Below are 17,278 nucleotides of genomic sequence, written 5' to 3'. Positions count from 1 at the left end.
TTAAACTGGTGTATTTTAAATCCAAACTCTGGCCATAGCCTATGGCTGTTCTTGCTGGTCTCACATCTAAATTAATTTTTGTGTTTATTTCTAACTTTGTGGTCAAAGCATAATTCCTTTTTGGAGTTACTTGAGGTATTATTTGTAAGTTAGTACTTTGCCAGTTTTTCTTAATGGTGCCATGTCTGTAAAGACTGTTGATCTTGGGGCTAGAGCAATAAATACAGTGGATAGAATTTTGCATGTGACCAACCCTAGCATATGGCCAATTGGGTTCAATCCCAAGTACCACATATTGTCTCCTGAGTCCTACCAGGAGTGAATCCTGAGCACTGTTGGGTGTGCCCCCACCCCAAAAAAAGACTGTAGGGCCCAGAAAGATAGCACAGCGGCGTTTGCCTTGCAAGCAGCCGATCCAGGACCAAAGGTGGTTGGTTCGAATCCTGGTGTCCCATATGGTACCCCGTGCCTGCCAGGAGCTATTTCTGAGCAGACAGCCATGAGTAACCACTGAGCAACACCGGGTGTGGCCCAAAAACAAACAAAAAAAAGACTGTCTTACAGTCTTATAGGGGCTGGAGTGACGGTGCAAAGATAGAGCATTTGCCTTGCACACAGCTGACCCAGGACAAACTGTGGTTTGATCCCCCAGCATCCCATATGGTTCCCCAAACCAGGAGCGATTTCTGAGTGCAAAGCCAGGAGCAACCTCTGAGCGTCACCGGGTGTGGCCCAAAAATTTAAAAAAGTCTTCTAAATCCTCATCATTTTTATAGATTCTGGGGCTTCCTTCCATGTTGCTGGTGTTATACAATGTACTTGATGCTTCATATTTGCATATATTTGCATATATTGTATTTGCACCTGTCTCCAACCACTGCTTCTCTAGTTCATTGTGGTACATGCAACAGAAACCAATGAATTTCAAATTTTCAAGTAAAGCCCTTTTGGGGGAGGACTGGACTTATACCTAACAATAACTCCTGGCTCTGTACTTAGGAGTCACTCCTGGTTGTGGTTCTGAGCAGAGGAGCTTGGAGAAGCCATATAAGCTGTTGTAGATCTAACCTCAATTGACTGTGTGCAAGACAAGCACCTTACTCGCTGTAGTATCGCTCCAGCCCCACAAGTAAAGCTTTTGAAGCACTCAATACATTGGTTCTGTTTGAGAGTGTAGGGAAGATGGCTGTAGGTGGCACAGTCCTTGCTAACTAATACTTAACAGCTGAGACTCAAACAGCTGAAAACCTTAAGCGAAAACACTCCTCATAGTCTCTGCTGCTTGCCCAACACAACCAAGCCAACATGCTGCCATCTCATATCCAATTCCTAAACCCCATAACCAAACAACTTAGAGTTTTGTTATATTTTCTCTCCATCTTACAATTTATCAAAAAAATGACAATAATAACCTCATAAACTGCGAAAATAATTTCATAGTTTCCACTCTCCACCCCACCGAACATCATTCTCTATTCCTAGGAAACCATCATTTCTGTTCCTAGTATCCCAGATGAAAATCTCTCAAAGGTAGAGGAGGGTCCCAAATAGGAAGCTCTTCGGCCCTGCCAGCCCCCTCCGTGGAGCCTTGAGGAAATACATTAGAGGGTGAGGAGGCTCCTAGCTGATGGTGTTCTTTGCTGTCTCACACACCCAGCGGTAAGGCCTCGGGCAGTGGTCGTCGTTCCATTGGCCATTCTCCGTCAAGTGGGCACAGTCCTCCCCTCCTCCGAGTCCATGTCCATACCAGTTATCAGGCTGCTCTGGTCTCCAGTTTCTGCAGAGACCAGACAGAAAGGGGTCCCAGGAAGCCAGACCCTCAGCCAAGATGACCCTCATAAGACTCGTACCCAGGGCCAGACAGGCTGCAACAGCAAGGCTAGAGAGAGGCGCACACTTACTTGAAGCCCTTCTCGTAGTCTGTGCCGTCCACCCACCTCCAGGGCCCATTCTGGTCAGTGAGGCCTATCCAGGTCTTCATTGAACCCATGTGCTGCTGGACAAATTGCTGAGGAGAAAGAAATGGTGAGCTCACCTTAGACCAGAAACTTCCCTGCTGACCCCCTGCCCCAGGGCCCTCACCTGCTCCTCGATTGAGCCGATCACTACCAGATGGGCGTTCTCCAGCTTGCAGTAAGTATCAGCCTCAAGCCAAGACTGGCCAGTGTGAGAGAACCAGTAGCAGCTACCCCTGAACTCCTTCCAGTTAACCGGGCAGCAGGTCTTTTCAGAGACTGGAAACCACAGACGGAGGGGAGGGAGCTAATAGAGTGTGGAAGGATCATGGGCAGTAAAGCCAGTTTGGGGCCCCACTTACCATTGCCATGGAGGACAGCCATCTGACAGCTCAGGCTTCGAAGGTCGGACATAAACTGCTCCACATGGAGTAGCAAAGAAGAGTGTTCTGGGGAGATAAAAGCAAAATGGGAAGGAAAGAGCATGAACCCTGGGAAGCAAGAAGGGTCTGTCATTGATGTGCTGGATCCAAAGATGAGTCACAGCAGGCCAGGGAGAGAGTGCAGGAGGTAAGGTGAATACATATCAAGCCTCCGACCCTAGTCCCACTAAGGTGGCTTCACACCCCATCCTCCCCCCACATTCCACAATCAGGTGTGACCTGACCTCGAAGCAGTCCAGGTAATTCCTACAACAGCATCCTGAGGCCCTCACATTGAGCCCCTTGAGCATCATTTGGGCCTCCTAGTTCACCCTGGAACCTGCTCTGGTGCCCCTTTTTCTCTCTGACCTTCTTTCAGGTTGTTCTGCTGTTTCTCCATCTGTGTCTCCAGGGATTTCATCTTTCTGCCCACAGTGTCTCCTAAGGGAGAGACATGTTCAGGGTCAAGCATTCCTTTGCTTCCACAGCCCCTCAGTATCCACCTCCTTACCCTGGTTGCTCAGGCCCTTAACCTGGTCCTCGATGTCCTCTGTAAAGTTGCTGAAAGTCTGTCTCAGAGCCTGCATCTCCTCCTCCAGTTTGGAGTCTGAGCAGGACAGGGAGTGAGTGGAGGGCACAAAATGAGGGGACCGTATCCACCATCACAACACTCCCACCCCAGTCTCCCACCAGGACCCCAACATCCCCTCGTCCCAACCCATCAATAGAGCACCCACTTTGGGATCCAATGACACAGACCACCACCAGTAGCAGGAAGCTGAGGCCCAGTGAGAGCAGGAGCAGCCGGAAGCTGGAGCAGAGGCGCTTCCAGAGTGTTGGGGCAGGAGACAGCTCTGTTGAGGAAACCAGAGGGGGAAAGGGTCAGGGGGAAAAGGGAGGCTGAATTTTGGGACTCTGTGAGGAGAGGGGGCTGCTCTGGCCAGTGGAAGGGTCTGTTTAGATGAAGAAATCAAGGCAGTGCATGATTCCAAGAGGCCAAATAGCAGTGTCAGGAGCTCTGGAGCCCAGTTTCCCTCGACAGACACAGCACTAACGGGCCCTGGCCTTTGCTGCCATCTAGTGGCTAGACTGTGTCACTGTGAGTTGGAGATTAGTGAGTTGGCCACCAACATTGAGGGACTCCCCAGAAAAAGGGCAAGAGGAGAGGCTCCTTTCTACCCCCCACCAAGAATCCCATTTCCCTTTGGTTGGATGCAGAGAAAAAAGATGGGTCCATGGAACCCTGTCCCTTGGGAGCTTGAATGAGGGTGTTTTTCCCCATTCCCTCTTCCCCTCAATACCCTTATCAAAGAGTATCTGCCACTCCCCACCCCCCAAAAACTTCAGTTATCCCAGTATTTCTGCTCTCACGATCAAAAAGATTTCAGCCTCTCTCAGCTTTGAGCACTAACTACACATGCTTTCTAAACTTCAATACACAGCCAAGGCTCTCAAGTATTGGGAGAAAGGAGGAGAGAGACAATCTCCTAACTACTTCCACACCCATGATTCTTATGCTGTCCCCAAAGTCCTGGGGAGTGGGCAGGTGAGGATCAGGAGGTATCCAGAAATGTACTCCAGTCCCTGTACCCCCTCAAAAGAGATGTCTCAAAACCAGGACTCTCTGTAAATGAGATAACTCAGAGATAGTTCCGGAAACACAGAATGAGCAGGAGCAGAGAAGGGGTGATGTTGCCTTCTAGAAATGTAGGGGGTACATCTCCTTACCTTTTCTGAGCTGGTAATCATTCTCCTCACCGTCCAGATGCTGAAGGTCTTGATATTCCTTTGTCATGGTAGAGGAGACCGGTCCTGAGACTAGGTCAAATTTGGGGTAAGGGATAAGATTGGGACAAAATAGAACTGGGATACAGTATGCAGCCCATTTCTAAGTGATCGGTGGATGCATGTAGCCCCTTCTTGCCCCATATAAAAAACATCGGCAACCCCTCTGTCTCCCATACACGTACTAGGTTTCCTCCATTCCCTCCCATGTATATTTTTCCCCCTTTTACTTGCTGAAGATCAAAAGGTTGAATCTTGGGTTCTTGTTCAGATCCCAGACTAAGAAAGGGGCAGTATCCTAAAAAGTGGGGAGTATGGACAACCCTAGAAGGTGGGAGTTAAAGGGGCAGGTTCAGACCTGTGCACTGGTCTGCGTGTCTGAGCAGGTTGAAACTGGCATATCCGGTGCCCGGGACTTTGGACAGTAAACAGAGGTGGTGAAGGATTGGGAAAACAGGGGGTTTGAGTGGGGGATGAGCTCCCCAGGGACAGAGTATCCTCTGTTTCTTCCATCCCTGCATGCTTAACACTTCACCTCTTTTTTTTTTTTTTTTTTTTTTTGGTTTTTTTTGGGCCACACCCTGTGACGCTCAGGGGTTACTCCTGGCTATGCGCTCAGAAGTTGCTCCTGGCTTCTTGGGGGACCATATGGGACGCCGGGGGATCGAACCGCGGTCCGTCCTAGGCTAGCGCAGGCAAGGCAGGCACCTTACCTCCAGCGCCACCGCCCGGCCCCAACACTTCACCTCTTAATGTAAACTGGGGGCACAGGCCAGGAAAAAAGGTTATAAAGTGCTGTTTCCCCCTTCTTTCCCCTTACACTTATGGGCTCTGAATTTTCCAGATTTTCTGTTTTGTTTTGTCTTTCTCTTTTTGAGCCATGCCCAACTATGCTCGGTGCTTACTCCTAGATTTGCACTCAAGGATTACTCCTGGTAGACCCAGAGACCATATGTGGTGCTGGGGTTGGCCACATGTAAGACAAATTCACTGTATGATCAGCTTCAGCCTTCCCAGAACTGTTAATCAGTTCAAATACCCCTGACCGAATTCAGAGGGTCATGGTTACTATGCTTGCCTAATCTGGGCCTGTGACCCTGACATTTGAACCCCAACTTTTGACTGTCAGTTTATTCTCCTAGAGAGCACTCTTACTCCTGGAACAAAGTCCTGCAAGCAGCATGAGGGTCAGGTAGGAGAGAAAGTAGAGTGATCTTTCCTGCCTCATTCTATCTGCACTGGGATGGGACCAACAAATCTCCACGGACTCCCCAGCTCCTTCCTACTGCATTTTAAGGCTCTGTACTCCTTAACTTACGCACAGCCAGGTGTAAATGAAGAAATGTGCCCTGAAGGTAAGATTTTACTTAGTCACTCTGCCCTATGTGGCCACCAGAATGAGATTCCATGGTGACGCCCCCATCCCTACAGAAAGCCATCCCTCACAGCCCCATGGGGGTCCAGAGAGGGCTGTATCATAAAGGCATATGTGGCTCTGAACTATGCTAAGTCAAAAATTAGGCATATTAAATGATAAAAAGTCTCATTTTAGGCCCTAAATGTGTAGTTCTGAAAACCCCAAGTTAGTTATTTCCATGAGAAAATTAGGCTTGAGTCATTAGTTTCACATCCTGTGAGCTGTGGAATGGCTTGTATAAGAGAGAAAAGCCCACATTCATGATGATTTGTGAATCACACCAAATAGTGTTCAGCGGATCACGCAGTGTTGAGGATAAAACCCAGAACTCCCACATGCAAAGTGTGTCCTCTAGCCCTTTGTTTCACCTCCCTATTACTCACTTTAAGTGCTTTAAATGTTTATATCACTGTTTTGACTGTTCCCCCTGGGCCTTAACTGTTGGTAGACGTGCTAGTACCATGGGCAGTTATATTAGTTATATTAGTGACTATTGGACTATTAGTGTAGCATTCTCTAATTTTACTATTATATATATATATTTATATATATATTAGTTATATTAGTTATATTAGTGACTATTGGACTATTAGTGTAGCATTCTCTAATTTTACTATGTAGAACCCAGTTTATTCAGGCATACAAACAGGCCGTTTCACTTGGTGGTGTTGACCCTTGCAGAAGTAGGAAATACCAGACAGTGACAGATGCTGCTCACAAGACTGTATAAATCCAGTGGCCGGAATCATAATAACTTTGAATAAAGTACTTGCCTTGTATCTGGCCAGAAGGGTTTAATCCCTCGGATCTCATATAGACACCCAGCACTTCCAGAAGTAATTGCTGAGTGAAGAGCGGGCGTAACCCCTGAACATCACACCCTCTCCCAAAAAAAGTATTTAAAACTAAAAAAAAAAAAAAACAAACAAGATGTATGTGATTTTATATTCTTCAGTTTGTTATACTGGAATAAAAATTTTTTTTGTTTTTGGGTCAAACCCGGCAGCACTCAGGAGTTACTCCTGACTCTACACTCAGAAATCACTCCTGGCAGACTCGGGGGACCATATGGGATGCCGGGATTCAAACCACCGTCCTTCTGCATGCAAGGCAAACACACTACCTTCATGCTATCTCTCTGGCCCTGGAATAAAACATTCTTGAAATCTTGCTTCCACACTATAACTACATTGCCCAAAAAAATACTGATTAGTGATCACTATATGGGTCAATGCTGAAAATAGTGTCCAGTGTCCTTAAATGCAGAATGAGGTCAGTAGGGATCATCACTGGAAGCAAACTGTACATGGTATATGGTATATTTACAAGCAAGGCCCCTGCAAATGCCAGAAATTAAGCTGAGGTAGTTTTCTAAAAATTTTTATAAATAGCTAAAGATAAATAATGCCGCAATGTGGTTCATACATCTGGCAAACTTTTCTCACTTATATTCTATGTTATTGTTTTATGCTATTGTTATATTATTGTTATGTTATATCATTGTTATATTGTGTTGTATTTTATTGTTTTGTTTGTGATGTTATGTTGCTATAGTCCCTCCCTCATATTACTCATTTAAGAAGGGCTGAGGAAGGGGCTGGAGAGATTGCATGAAGGTAAAGTGTTTGCCTTGCATGCAGAAGGACGGTGGTTCGAATCCCAGCATCCCTTATGGTCCCCCATGCCTTCCAGGGGTGATTTCTGAGCATAGAGCCAGGAGTAACCCTTGAGAGCTGCCAGGTGTGACCCAAAAAACGAAAAAAAAAAATCTAAGTAGGGGCCAGAGGATAGCATGGAGGTAGGGCTTTTGCCTTGCAAGCAGGACAGTGGTTCAAATTCCGGCATCCCATATGGTCCCCCGATCAATGGTCCCCCGGAAGAGATTTCTGAACATAGAGCCAGGAGTAACCCGAGTGCTGCCAGGTGTGACCAAAAAAAAAACAAAGAACAAAAAAAAAAAAAAAAAGAAAAGAAAAAGAAAAAGAAGGGCTGAGGAGCTGGAGCAATAGCACAGTGAGAAGAGCATTTGCCTTGCACATGACAACCTGGGTTTGATCCCCATTATGGTCCCTTGAGCTTTCCAGGAGTGATTTCTGAGTGCCGCCAGTTGTGGTCAACAAAAACTGAATAAATAAAGGCTGAATAAGGACAAGACAAGATGCTTGCCTTAGATGCAACCAGGAGTAAATCCAATGCACAGAGCTAGAAGTATCCCCTGGCCACCAACAAGGTGTGACCAAAAAGGAAAAAAAAAAAAAAAAGAATGAGGAAGTAGGAGAGAGTACAGTGGGTACAAGCTTGCCTTATACACATTGGCCCAGGTTCAATCCTCAGCATCCAATATGGCCCCCTGAGCACTGCCAGGAGAAATTCCTGAATGCCGAGCTAGGAGTAACCTCTGAGCATTGCCAGGTGTGACCCAAAAATAAAAGCCAAAAAAAAAAGGAAAAAAAAAGAAAAAGAAAAAGAGGAGAAGAAAAAAAAGAGGGCTGGATATATACTTTGACTATGTAGGGTGCTCAGAAACAAAGCTTCATGTATTAAGTATTAACTGTTGAATAACAACATACCACAAACATAATAACCTAAAAGAACTTAATAAATAAGCTTAATTATTTAATTAATTTATTTTATTAAATAAACTTGACCATTTATTTCTCACAGTTCCAAGTCTATTGGGTTCCATGCCCAGAGCATACAAAGGTGTCAGCAGAACTGAATGCTTGTCTACAAGCGAAGAAGAGTTCACTTCCAAGACCAGTCAGGTTACTGGCAGAATCGGTTGTAGTCGATTTTTCTTGCTGGTTGTCATTTCCTTGATGGTTGTCAAACCAAGGTCACTCTACTCCTCCAGCTTCCTCACAGTCCTCGTGTTGGTGATACCCTCCATCTCCAGATAGCAACACTGCATGGAATCCTTCTTATGCTCAACCTCTGCCTTCCTCTGAGCTTTTTGTGGGAGTGAGTGTAAGGAGAGACTGAAGGTGGGAAGCAGAGCAGGAAACCAGGCTACACCTGGGCAGTGCTCAGAGGGATTCCTGGCTCTGTGCTAGGAGTGCCCCGGACGTGTGTGATGGGTTAGGGAACCAGGTGTGGTGCCAGGCTTTGGAACCAGGGACAAATAAATACAAGGCAAGTATCTTTTTAGTACCTTTGCACTTTTCCTTTCTTGTGTGTTTTTGGGTTTTTTTAATAATTTATTCAAGCACCGTGGTTACAGAAATGTTCATAGTTGGGTTTCAGTGATAGAATGTACACCGCCCTTCACCAGTGTAACTTTCCTACCAATGTCTCCCATTTCCCTCCCACTCACCCATCCTCTGCCTGTCTCGGGAACAAGCATTCTGCTTCTCTATCATTGTCACAGTAGTTGTCAGTGTAGTTAGTACTCTGACTGCACTCACCGCTCTGTGGCAAGCTTCCTATCATGGGTCGGTGCTCCTGACCCTCATCTCTGTTGTCTCTGGATATTATTACTATGCTCTTATTTTTTCTTATATCCCACAGATAAGTGAGACTATGCCATGTCTATCCCTCTCCCTCAGACTCATTCCACTCCGCATAACAATTTCCATGTCCATACATGGATAGGCATTTGTATATACATGTTGTTTGGGTTTTAAGGCACACCCTGCAATACTCAGAACTTTCTCCTAGCACTGTGTTCAGGGATCATTCCTGGCATGGCTTGAGGGACCAAAAGCAGTGCTGGAGATTGAACCCAGGTCAGCCAGAAATGCAAGGCAAGCATTCTATCCACTGTTTTGTCCTTCTGGTCCCTTCTCTACACTTTTAAAGGGCTCATGTGGTTAGATTAAGCTCCACTAGATAATCTTTGTCTCAAGGCCTCATGATCCCCACACCAACTCTAGGACTCTTTATATGAAAACAACACAATATCTATGTGTATATGTGACCAAACATATAAAACATCATTTATACAGAACATTTAATGATACAGCTTTCAGGTATACCAGCATGTCTACTCCACTCATTGAGACTCCTAGGTTCAGAGCCCACTAGGGAAATGTAGGGAAATGTATGGAGAGAGTAAAATGCATGTGAATAAAGTATGATACAAACCTAGGAATCCCACATACACCTCTATATGAGGGTCTACATGTTGGCCTTGTAAAACAGTATTTTCTCGGTGGTCAAATAAGCAGGTAAGGAGTAGTAGGCCAAAAAGTATCTAGTACAGGGGCTGGAGCAGTACCACAAGCCATCTATCTGCCTTGCACGTGCTAGTCTAGGACAGACCGATGTTTGATCCCCCGGTGTCCCATATGGTCCCCCAAGCCAGGAGCGATTTCTGAGCGCACAGCCAGGAGTAACCCCTGAGCATCATCAGGTGTGGCCGAAAAACAAACAAAAGGGCCCAGAGAGATAGCACAGCTGCGTTTTCCTTGCAAGCAGCCAATTCAGGACCAAAGGTGGTTGGTTCGAATCCCGGTGTCCCATATGGTCCCCCGTGCCTGCCAGAAGCTATTTCTGAGCAGACAGCCAGGAGTAACCCCTGAGCAACACCGGTGTGTCCCAAAAAACAAAAAACAAAAACAAAAAGCCTATATAGTACAAAGTAAAGCTCTTTCTTTACATAAAGCCAACCTGGACTCAATCCTCCACATCCCATATAGTTCCCTAAACCCACCAGGAGGGATTTCTGAGTGAGTGCAGAGCCAGGAGTATCCCTGGAGCACCAGTGGAAATAGCCAAAAAGAAAAAAAAAAAAAAAGGAAAAAAATGAGTAAAAGCAGGTAACTGAAAAGAAAATCATCAGAGAAGGGCCATGAGTCTTAGAAAAAGGCATTTTGAATGTCACTCAGAAAGGACTCCAGGATCAGAGAGATCCTGCAACAGGCTGGGCTCAGACTTGACAAATAAAAGGCCTGAGTTCCATCTGGCCAGTGTAGTGCCCTAAGCACTGCCAGAGGCAACCCCCAAGCACAAAGCCAGGAATACCACTGGTACAAAATCAAAAACAAAAAAGATCCTCAAAAAGAAGAGTATAGGGCCCGGATAGCACAATGGTAGGTGTTTGCCTTGCACGCAGCAGATCCATGATGGATGGTGTTCACATCCCGGAATCCTATATGGTCCCCCAGCCTGCCAAGAGCGACTTCTGAGCGCAGAGCCAGGAATAACCTGAATGATGCTGGATGTGACCCAAAAAAGAAAAGAATCAGGATAGTGGATCTATTGCTAAAAATGATCACCTCCAAACAACAACTATAAAGCAGTATTTATCATCTCACTCTTCAAAAAAATCAAGAATTTGGAAACAGCTTAATGGTTGTTATTGGCTCTGATTCTCTCATGAGGTTGTAATCAAGATCTTAGTTATGGATGGGTCAGAGCAATAGCACAGTGGGTAGGGTGTTTGCCTTACATACAGTCAACCAGGTTCAATTCCTGGCATCCCATATGGTCCCCTGAGCCTGCCAGGAGTGATTTCTGAGTGCAGAGACAGGAGTAACCACGTTGCACTGCTGGGTGTGGTCCAAAAACAAACAAAAGCAAAAAAAAAAATGTTAGTTATGGGAGTTAATGGCTATGATACTTGCCTTGCAGTATGAGACCCTGAGTTTATTTTCAGCATTGTAGCATGTTCCAAGTAAAATCCAGCAGCTCTGCTGTCCAAGCTCCATTGTTGCCAGTGATTTCTGGCCACAACACAGCCCAGTGTGTGCTGCAACAGATGCAATATTGGTAAACACCACCACTGAAATGATGTGAGTCAGAGCTAGGTGACCCCAAGAGCTCAGGATTGAGCTGAGTTCAGTCCCCCACACTTCACAGATTCTGGGACCTTGTTAGTGCTATGTTGGGGACCCTCAGCATTGCTTAGTCAGTGTCACCCCTCAGCATCGAACTATTTGACCTTTCTGGGTTTTCTGTCTGGCGCCATTTGCAGGATTTTTAATAAATACCCATTTTATATTCCTTTAAAAACATCCCACGGGGTAAGAGTGACTGCCTTGCAAGTGCTAGCGTAGGACGGACCGCAGTTCGATCTCCCGGCGTCCCATATGGTCCTCCCAAGCCAGGAACGATTTCTGAGTGCATAGCCAGGAGTAACCCCTGAGCATTAAACGGGTGTGGCCCAAAAACCAAAAAAATAAATAAATAAAATAAAAACATCCCACGAGAACACACAAATCTTGTAGTGCAATGGGACCTTACACCCTGAACATTGACATGAAGACCTGGCACAGGCCTCAGAAGAATGGGCATTCTCCATTCACCCCTGATCTAGAGAAGACATCTGCGAAACATCCAAGGTTGTCTATAACATCACCTGGAGGCAATCCTCTACCAGGGAAGACCCTACCGCTGCTCTGACATCGACCTACTCAAAAGAGACTTCCCTTAACACTGAGAAGACTTAACAACAACAATGACCTGCTTACTGGACAGGGCTTTCTGTATTGCCCCTTAATTGTGAGGTGAAACTAGAGGATACTCCACACCAGCCTGACTTCAATGTAGGATATGCAGATTCCAGGATCTTAATACAGAATCCTGATGCCAACAATGGACTGTGTGAAAAATAAAACTGTATTGGCACTACAGACAATGACTTGGATTGAATAAACTAGTTTGCCTGGAGCCTAGAATTGGTCTTATGCCAGGAAACTTCAAGGGTAGGGGTCTCCTTGTATTTAGACCAAGGCTTTTCCTTTCCATATCCCCATATTTTGGTGGGCCTATACAAACAATATTTGCCATTTTAACATCGTTTTTACTGTGCCCTTTTTTTTTTTTTTTTTTTTTTTTTGGTTTTTGGGTCACACCCGGCGGTGCTCAGGGGTTATTCCTGGCTCCATGCTCAGAAATTGCTCCTGGCAGGCACGGGGGACCATATGGGATGCCGGGATTCGAACTGATGACCTTCTGCATGAAAGGCAAACGCCTTACCTCCATGCTATCTCTCCGGCCCCACTATGCCCTTTTGACTAACACTCTTAAAAAAAAAAAACCTCTTGGACCTGGAGAGATAGCACAGCAGCGTTTGCCTTGCAAGCAGCCGATCCAGGACCAAAGGTGGTTGGTTTGAATCCCGGTGTCCCATATGGTCCCCCATGCCTGCCAGGAGCTATTTCTGAACAGGCAGCCAGGAGTAACCCCTGAGCACCACCGGGTGTGACCCAAAAACCAAAACAAAAAAAAAAAAAAAAAAAAAAAAACCTCAAACTTTTGATGTTAACTTAAACTAATATGTATGCACATGAAAATATAAAAAATATTATGCCTTCAATGTTTAAGGAGTCACATAAATCTCATGGCTTTAGGTTGCTTTGTGTACTGCTAAGAAATGTTACAATGTACTACAATCTGGGGACTTGTGGACAAAGTAATTGTACATGAGTTCTGCCTTATTTTTCTTAATGTTCTTTGACTGTAAGTTCAATATTTAGGCATCAGCAAGGGGATTTCTTCTGAGAACTCTGTTTATGGGCGATCGTCCTTTCACTGTAACTTTACCTTGTCCTCTTTGCATCATTTTTCTCATAATTAAAAATTAAAAATTAAAAAAAATCCCACACATTTTATTGATGGGACACTAGTTAGTTCATGACTACAGACCAGGAAATATGACTCAGCAGTAGAGTGTATGTTTCAGGTGTGTGAAGAGCTGGGGCACTGTACTGCAGAAAAATTAAGTCTGTGATTACAGACATTGCAGCAGTCCATGAAGAGTTGCAGGCAGGGCAGTCTGTACATCGGCAATGGTCTGACCTTGTGCAGGTGAAAGGTGTCAGAGATAAAACTTTAAGGAACCAAAAAGAGATAAGGCATTTGTCTTGCATATGGTGGCAACTGTTCAGTGGCTGACATCATATGTGGTCCCCAAAACTTCTCCAAAGGTCACTCCTGAGCACAGAGCAGGAACAGTGCCTGAGGACTGCCAGTTGTATTCCCAAATCCAAGCCCCCACATCCAAAAAAAAAAAAGTGAGTAGTCAGGAAGCTGCTGTGTTGGTCCCAGTGAGAAACTGAAACTTGGTCTGCAATGATAGTAAAGCAGGTAGGGCGCTTGCCTTGCACAAGGCTGACTCAGGTTCAATTCCTGGTACCCCAGATGGTCCTCTCAGCCCCACCAGGAGTTAATTCTCAGCACAGCCAGGTGTGGCCCAAGAACCAAAATAAATAAAATTTAAAAAGAAAGGGCCCGGAGAGATAGCACAGCGGCATTTGCCTTGAAAACAGCCGATACAGGACCAAAGGTGGTTGGTTCGAATCCCGGTGTCCCATATGGTCCCCCGTGCCTGCCAGGAGCTATTTCTGAGCAGACAGCCAGGACTAACCCCTGAGCACCGCCGAGTGTGGCCCAAAAACCAAAAAAAAAAAAAAAAAATTTTTTTAAAGAAAAAAAAGGGGGCCGGAGCAATAGCGCAGCGGTAGGGCGCTGATCCAGGTATGGCTGATCCAGGACGAACCTCCGTTGGATCCCGGGTGTCCCATATGGTCCCCCCAAGCCAGGAGCAATTTCTGGGCTGATAGCCAGGAGTAACCCCTGAGCATCACCGGGTGTGACCCAAAAACCAAAAACCAAACATCAACAACAACAAAATACAGGGGATGGAGCAATAGGTGCCCGACAGATAGCATGGAGGTAGGGTGTTTGCCTGGCATGCAGAAGGATGGTGGTTCGAATGCCGGCACCCATGGGGTCCCCTGAGCCTGCCAGGAGCAATTTCTGAGCATAGAGCCAGGAGTAACCACTGAGCACTTGCTGGGTGTGACCCAAAAAAACACACACACAAAAAAAAATATGGAGCAATAGAATAGTGGATAGAGCATTTGCCTTGCACAAGGCTGACCCGGGTTCAATCCCCGGCATCCTATATGGTCCCCTGTGCCTGCCAGGAGTAATTTCTGAGCACAGAGCCAGGAGTAACCCCTGAGCACTGCCATGTGTGGCAAAAAAAAAAAAAAAAGTAGGGGCCGAAGAGATAGCATGGAGGTAGGGCATTTGCCTTGCATGCAGAAAGACAGTGGTTCAAATCCTTGCATCCCATATGGTCTCCGAGCCTGCCAGGAGCAATTTCTGAGCGTAGAGCCAGGAGTAGCCCCTGAATGCTGCCAGGTGTGACCAGAACAAACAAAAGAAAAAAAAAGGAAAAGGAGAACCAGTGGAAAAGTTATGCTGAGGAGCCAGAGGATTGGAGTAGACGTGGCTGCTGACTTCAGCACAAAGGGCTGAGGGTGGGGATAGTCATGGATTCGATAGAAAGCTGCTGGAGATGGGCCGGAACCCACAGAACCTGGAAACACAAAAGATTCAAGTGTGGCACTGTGGTAAGCCACATCCAATGACAGGGCATGGTGGAGGAATGTAACCATAGAACCTCTGCCTGTGGGAGAAGCAGAAGACCAAGCAGTCATGCAAGTCAGAATGGTGGGGGTGACCACAGTGCCAACTCTGGGGAACTAAAGGGTGTCAAGAAGTGACTAGAATGGAATCCCTATTAGGTGGGTTCGGGAGAGGAAAGTGCGGCAGTGATAGCATAGTGGGTAGGCGGTTTGCCTTGCATGCGACTGGTCCAGGTTCAACTCCCAATTACCACATGGACTCCCAAACCCACCAGGAATGAGTCCTGAGTGCAGAGCCAGGGATTACCAGGTGTGACATCCCAAAAAATCAGAAAATTGGCTGGGAGGCAAGATGAAGGAAACCAAGAAAGAAGTCAGCTGGAGGTCACAGGATGGATGTTGGGATGGGTAATGAAGGCAGCAGATAGAGCCTGAAGGTCTCTATCAGACAGCCCTGAGTTCTCCTTGTCCACGTAAAGAGTGGGTTTCATGCCTGTGTCAGTAACTTCAAGGTGAAGTGAGATCATTGAAAAGCACTCACCACAGTGCCCAGCATATACCAGTGCCCAGCACATGCTATTTCTTTTTTTTTTTTGGGGGGGGGGGGGTGTTTTGTTGGCCACGCCCAGCAGCGCTCAGGGGTTACTCCTGACTCTGCACTCAGGAATTACTCCTGGCACACTCAGGGAACCATATGGGATACTGGGAACCAATCTGGATTGGCCTCGTGCAAGGCAAATCCCCTACCCACTGTACTATCTCTCTGGTCCTCTATTCTTAGGAATAAAGATTCAAGGCCAGAGAAATAGTACAGGGACTGAGGCTCTTGCCTTGCACTTGGCCAACTCAAATTTGACTCATAGCACTATGGAGATGATCCCCAGCACTATACAGTTCCCCAAGTCCCACAGGGAGTAACCCCTAAGCACAGAGCCAGGAATAAGCCATGAGCGCAGCCCAGTATGACCCAAAACTAAGAACCTGGAATCAGAAAGCTAATACAAGAATTATGGCACTTGCATTGCAGAGTTGGCCAGAGTCCAATACCTGGTACCACTTTATCTGTAGGGGTCCCAAGTAACCCCTGAGCACAATCGACTGTGGTCCAACCCCCCCCCAAATGATAAAGATTTTAATTAGATATCAAGGCCTCTGAGAGTGCACACAAGAGGCCAGAAAAATCTGTCCCCTGACTCTAGAGTGGTTAACAACTCCCTGTGGCAGAGCTGGGGCCAGGTGGTGCTGACTTAAGACAGTCCCGTTCCTTCCCTTTACCTTACATCTCAGAATGTTTCCAACTTGCTATCAGGCATCCAACAGGCCTCAAGGGCCAGAGAAATTATACAGTCGATAGGGTGCTTGCCTTACATGCAGCGGGCCCAGTTTGGATTCCCATCATCCCGTATGGTTCCCTGAGTACAGTAAAGAGTAATTCCTGGGTGCAGAGCCAGGAGTAACCCCTGAGCATAGCCAAGTATGAACAAAATTAAAACAAAAAAGCTTGCCTCGGGGCCGGAGAGATAGCATGGAGGTAAGGCGTTTGCCTTTCATGCAGGAGGTCATCGGTTCGAATCCCGGCGTCCCATATGGTCCCCCGTGCCTGCCAGGAGCAATTTCTGAGCCTGGAGCCAGGAATAACCCCTGAGCACTGCCGGGTGTGACCCAAAAACCAAAAAAAAAAAAAAAAAGCTTGCCTCAAGAGACCTGAAGAAATGGGCAGAGTGGCAAAGAGAAGCACACATTATTCAAAGATGATGGTCTATAGCTCCCCAAATCGAGGGAGGTTGAACAGGGAATGGGTGGGCGTGATGCAAAAGATGCTCTCAAATTGGAAGGTGCCATACAGGAGGCAGGAAAAGAGATGTTCTGACTAAAAGGATGTAAGTTTACAATCTAAATCTATAGAACTCAGCCAAGGGCATGTCCCAACCCATGATGGGCATAAACTTGATGGCAGGGAAAGCCAGCGCTCTATGTCTGATGTGTCTGTCCTTTCCTACCAAGTCATGAGGCCTCTCATGTCTGCCCTTTCTCTACCCACCCACTGACCTTCAGTATTAGGACAGCTGGAACTGAGTGAGCCACACTTTTCTCAGTCTTACTCTGATTGAGAGAGCAAGTTATTGTGGAGGGGCACATCAAGTGGTGTTCAGGGGACCATAAATGGATTCAAACTGGGGTCCATAGGATGCAAGACAAGCATCATAACCCGGATACTATCTCTCCTATCCAGAGAGCAATTTTATTTTAATTGGTTTGGGGGCCATACCCAGCTGCAGGGATTGAACCGAAGTCAGCCACATGCAAGGAAAGTGCCTTCCCCATTGTACTCTCTCCAGCCCCAAGAGCAATTTTCTCTTTTTTGGGGGAGGGGGGCCACAC

The 17,278-nt window shown here is 46.4% G+C and overlaps 1 protein-coding gene across 1 annotated transcript; it reads right to left on the bottom strand.

Annotated features, from left to right (window-relative positions):
- Positions 1 to 1,351: 1,351 nt before the first annotated feature.
- Positions 1,352 to 4,517, bottom strand: LOC125998026 (asialoglycoprotein receptor 1-like). Its single transcript, XM_049766231.1, has 9 exons — positions 4,393 to 4,517; positions 4,106 to 4,195; positions 3,115 to 3,231; positions 2,889 to 2,984; positions 2,747 to 2,818; positions 2,318 to 2,404; positions 2,083 to 2,234; positions 1,902 to 2,008; positions 1,352 to 1,777 (listed from the first exon to the last, which is right to left on the bottom strand). The coding sequence occupies exons 2-9, from the start codon at positions 4,170 to 4,172 to the stop codon at positions 1,621 to 1,623; spliced, it is 855 nt and encodes a 284-aa protein (XP_049622188.1). The 5' UTR covers positions 4,173 to 4,195; positions 4,393 to 4,517; the 3' UTR covers positions 1,352 to 1,620.
- Positions 4,518 to 17,278: the final 12,761 nt, after the last annotated feature.

The sequence above is a fragment of the Suncus etruscus genome, chromosome 20 (genome assembly GCF_024139225.1).
Source record: "Suncus etruscus isolate mSunEtr1 chromosome 20, mSunEtr1.pri.cur, whole genome shotgun sequence".
In the NCBI taxonomy this organism is placed as follows: domain Eukaryota; kingdom Metazoa; phylum Chordata; class Mammalia; order Eulipotyphla; family Soricidae; genus Suncus; species Suncus etruscus.
The sequence above is the reverse complement of the archived record's forward strand: the minus strand, read 5'-3'. Positions and strand labels throughout refer to the sequence as shown.